The sequence below is a fragment of the Mesitornis unicolor genome, unplaced genomic scaffold, assembly GCF_000695765.1.
Source record: "Mesitornis unicolor isolate BGI_N332 unplaced genomic scaffold, ASM69576v1 scaffold16458, whole genome shotgun sequence".
Classification (NCBI taxonomy): Eukaryota; Metazoa; Chordata; class Aves; order Mesitornithiformes; family Mesitornithidae; genus Mesitornis; species Mesitornis unicolor.
In genome coordinates, this window is record NW_010199932.1 from 20,953 (window position 1) to 24,178 (window position 3,226).

Here is a 3,226-nt window from a genome sequence, read left to right on the forward strand (position 1 = left end):
TCCAACATTTTCCATTCTAGTTGTGTGATTCCCACTTAGGACTCCCCACTGCATTGCTCCCAAGTCTATCTTAGGTGACTTTCATAGCTGACCTCCCTGCTCTGCTTGTCCTCCCCCTCACTGCAGACACGGAGAGGTCTGTGGCACTGCTGACACAGCGAGAGCATCATGTACCTGTCTGGGTGGCCTAAAAAATCCTGCTGCTCTGTTTGCTATCGCTGTACCTGAGGCTGTGATACAAAATCACATCCACAAAGAGCAACTGGTACAGAGAACCACGCATTTCACAAGGCCCTGCCACCCAGCTCTCAACTGGGACCTACATTCACCTCTCAAACCTGGGGACTCTCTTCAGAGAAGCAGCAGCTTGGGGAGAAGCAGCAGATGGGAGCGGGGAGGACGGGAGTGTCCATCCTTCTGTCCTTCACAACCACGTTATCATCTCACAACCACTTTATCACCAGCCACTTCCCTGCCTGTGCAAAATCTGCTGGCTGCTGCACAGAGAGGAGAAGCCAAAAATACCAGAATTACTCCTGAGAGCTCACATCGCACACAGGAACACTGAGCCACATGGGGCTTGTCCCACCTACTGCAACCCAGCCACGGAAAGGAGGAAAATGGGGAGGTAAGGACACGTCAGCTCTTCAAACAGGAGGATGCTGAGATCTCTGCTTGGACACCCAAGCACGCAGATGCCTGCAGAGCTTTCCACAGCCTCTCTCATCATCAGTGCCATTAACAGTGTGGCAAGGTGATGCTCATTCAGGCTGCTACCTATGAGAACACTTAGACTGACTCCTGCAGACGTGAAGAAATAAAAGAGAAGAAATGGCTTGGTGCAAGAGCTGGAAACGAGCACTGAATGGGACACATAGGAAGCAGCACAAAGATGGAGTCAAGGGGGGAGCACAGGATATGGGATAGATACAGGAAGGGGGAAAAGGGAAGTTTATACAACCCCATGCACCAGCCTGGCTTTGAGGAGTGTGTCAGCTGCCTGAAGCAGAAAAGCACTGCTCCCAACCAGAGCCCAGCTCCCCTCAAACCAGTCCTGCACAGCTCACTCCAGTTCCTCAGGTTTCCTGGCTCAAAGTTTAGCTGAGCACCTCGCAACACCCCTGCAGCCTGCCAGGCCCTGGGCTAAGCCACTAAAATAAACTGACCATACGTGTGGTGCAGACAGACGCACTTCTTACCATGAAGTAAGACGAGCAAATCATACAAAACTCACTGCTCAATTTGTAAGAATTTCTGGGTTTGTTTCCATTCTTATGTGTGCTTTAAATGTTGAGGTTCAGACTGAAACAGCTTCAGAAGGATGAGTGTGATGTGAGCTGGTACCAGGAGATGGCAGGGAGAACCTGGGAGCTGTCACAGCAGCAATGGGTCAGTATTTAGCAGCACTTCAGACAGATCTGAAGTCTTGGACTGCTGAATGCAGCCACTCTTTGTGTGTGTGCGCTTCTTGGCAGTGGTTCCTGCAATCCCTTCTCCATTACACAGGTTCACTACAGAACTGAACAAGAGGAGGTTTGCAGCCAGGAGGTTTTACAGTGCAGCTTTCCTGGCTTTAGGGACAAGCTGTTTGATACGATGGAAGGTAATTCTGTCCTTCCTCTGTAGGCTATACAGAACTAGAGAGGAATAAAAAAGGAATAATCTAAGGCTGCTGCCTTCAAAGGGCCCCAGAGGAGTCAGGAACCCAAACGTTATACTGGCATTTAAAGATGTGCCCTTAAAGGCTTTGAAACCCTTCAGCAAACCACTTGTACTACCCACAGAAGGCAAGGCATGAGGAGCAGACCTGCCGAGAGGCAAGTGGCCACATTCAGAGCAGCAAGTCAGGTTAGTAACTCTTGGCATCAGTGAACTACGCTGTTGGTGCCACGTCTGACAGCCTGGTCAGGGTGACTGCAGACCCAGCCAGCCCCGAAGGGCTCCTGACCACTGCCACCCGAGTGGAACAGGACTAAAGAGTACAAGGGCCTGAAACACAGAGACAAGCTCACCTGATGGATTCTGCTTACATCTCTTTTCTTTAGGTTTTTCTGTCCCCGAATGAACAGCTGTAATTGTGGTGAATCCTTGGATTAGTATAGAATTGTTCCCCAGAACAAAACAGGCAGTATTTTATTAACAAACAACTTTTTTCCCATGCACTATCATCACTGTATGTTGGTTTTCCAACACCACTTCATTTCTTTTCAATGTGGTTCCAGAAAACCCCCTATTTGCTTCAGAGGCAGACATAAACCCCCACAACAGATGCGGTGTAACCTGCTCCAGGTAGAAATCCCTTCCCTTACCTGTCCATTCCAGCTACCAGTTTAGTGAACACCACATGTTTTTGAATGGGGAATGAAGGGAGGCCAGGTTTTCTGCTGGCATCTTATTTACCTCTACACTGAGATGCTGAAATTACATTTCATCTGGTCTGTCTGTTATGCTCCAATTAGCGAACATAAAAGAATTGTAGTGTCCCACTTGAAGGCAGGGGGATACACAGATAGGATAAAAATCTTGTGAAGAAAACTCTATCAAGGGTGTACCTAAACAAAACTGTCTAGGCCAGTGGTTTTGTTTAGTTACCACCACATGGACTTCAAACTCAAGGGCAATTCCAGAATGGAGTCAATTTTAATTCCTACTAGCATACGCATTCTGGTTCCACATCTACACCTCTGGTATGTGGTGACGTCCACACAGCAGACTCATGAGCAGCTGGACCCTGGTGACAGTGACATGCAAATAAACCACCACATTTAACATCGCTGTGATACACAAACTGCTGTTCTACTTGTAGTGCTCAGACTTCTCTTGTTGCAAATGGCTTTGCTTCACAAGGACTTCACTGATGCACAGACAAAGAACAAGCAATGCTTTATCTCCATCCATACTCCCCTTTCTCTACGTCTTTGCTCCCCATTGAAAAAGCTGTGCTAAAGCACGTGGACCTTGGGAGCAGGATCCCCACATCATTATTTTTTACAGGCTCTGGAGTGCCAGGAACCCGGAGAGGAGTGAGAAGAGGGCACAACCCCTTGCTGACCGCAAGCTGAAAGGAGGTACCCCAAACATATAAACAGTCACAGCTGAATCCTGCTCTGCAGAGGGATGTGGCAAGCAACAGCAGGAGGAGTGAACACACTTACCGCTGGAGTTCTGAGAATTGCTGTTGGTTTCTTCAAAGTTGTTTTGCGCTTTGCCTTCCACTCTCCTGCTG

The 3,226-nt window shown here is 48.5% G+C and overlaps 1 protein-coding gene across 1 annotated transcript in view; it reads right to left on the reverse strand.

The window, feature by feature from the left end:
• Nucleotides 1–3,226, reverse strand: part of ZNF618 (zinc finger protein 618) — a gene marked incomplete at its 5' end in the record, with an annotated part of 41,223 nt that overhangs the window by 20,946 nt on the left and 17,051 nt on the right. The window contains 2 exons of the mRNA XM_010189585.1: nucleotides 2,013–2,069; nucleotides 3,156–3,223. Of these exons, the coding sequence (XP_010187887.1) occupies nucleotides 2,013–2,069; nucleotides 3,156–3,223 (125 nt within the window). The remainder of the gene's footprint in view (nucleotides 1–2,012; nucleotides 2,070–3,155; nucleotides 3,224–3,226) is intronic.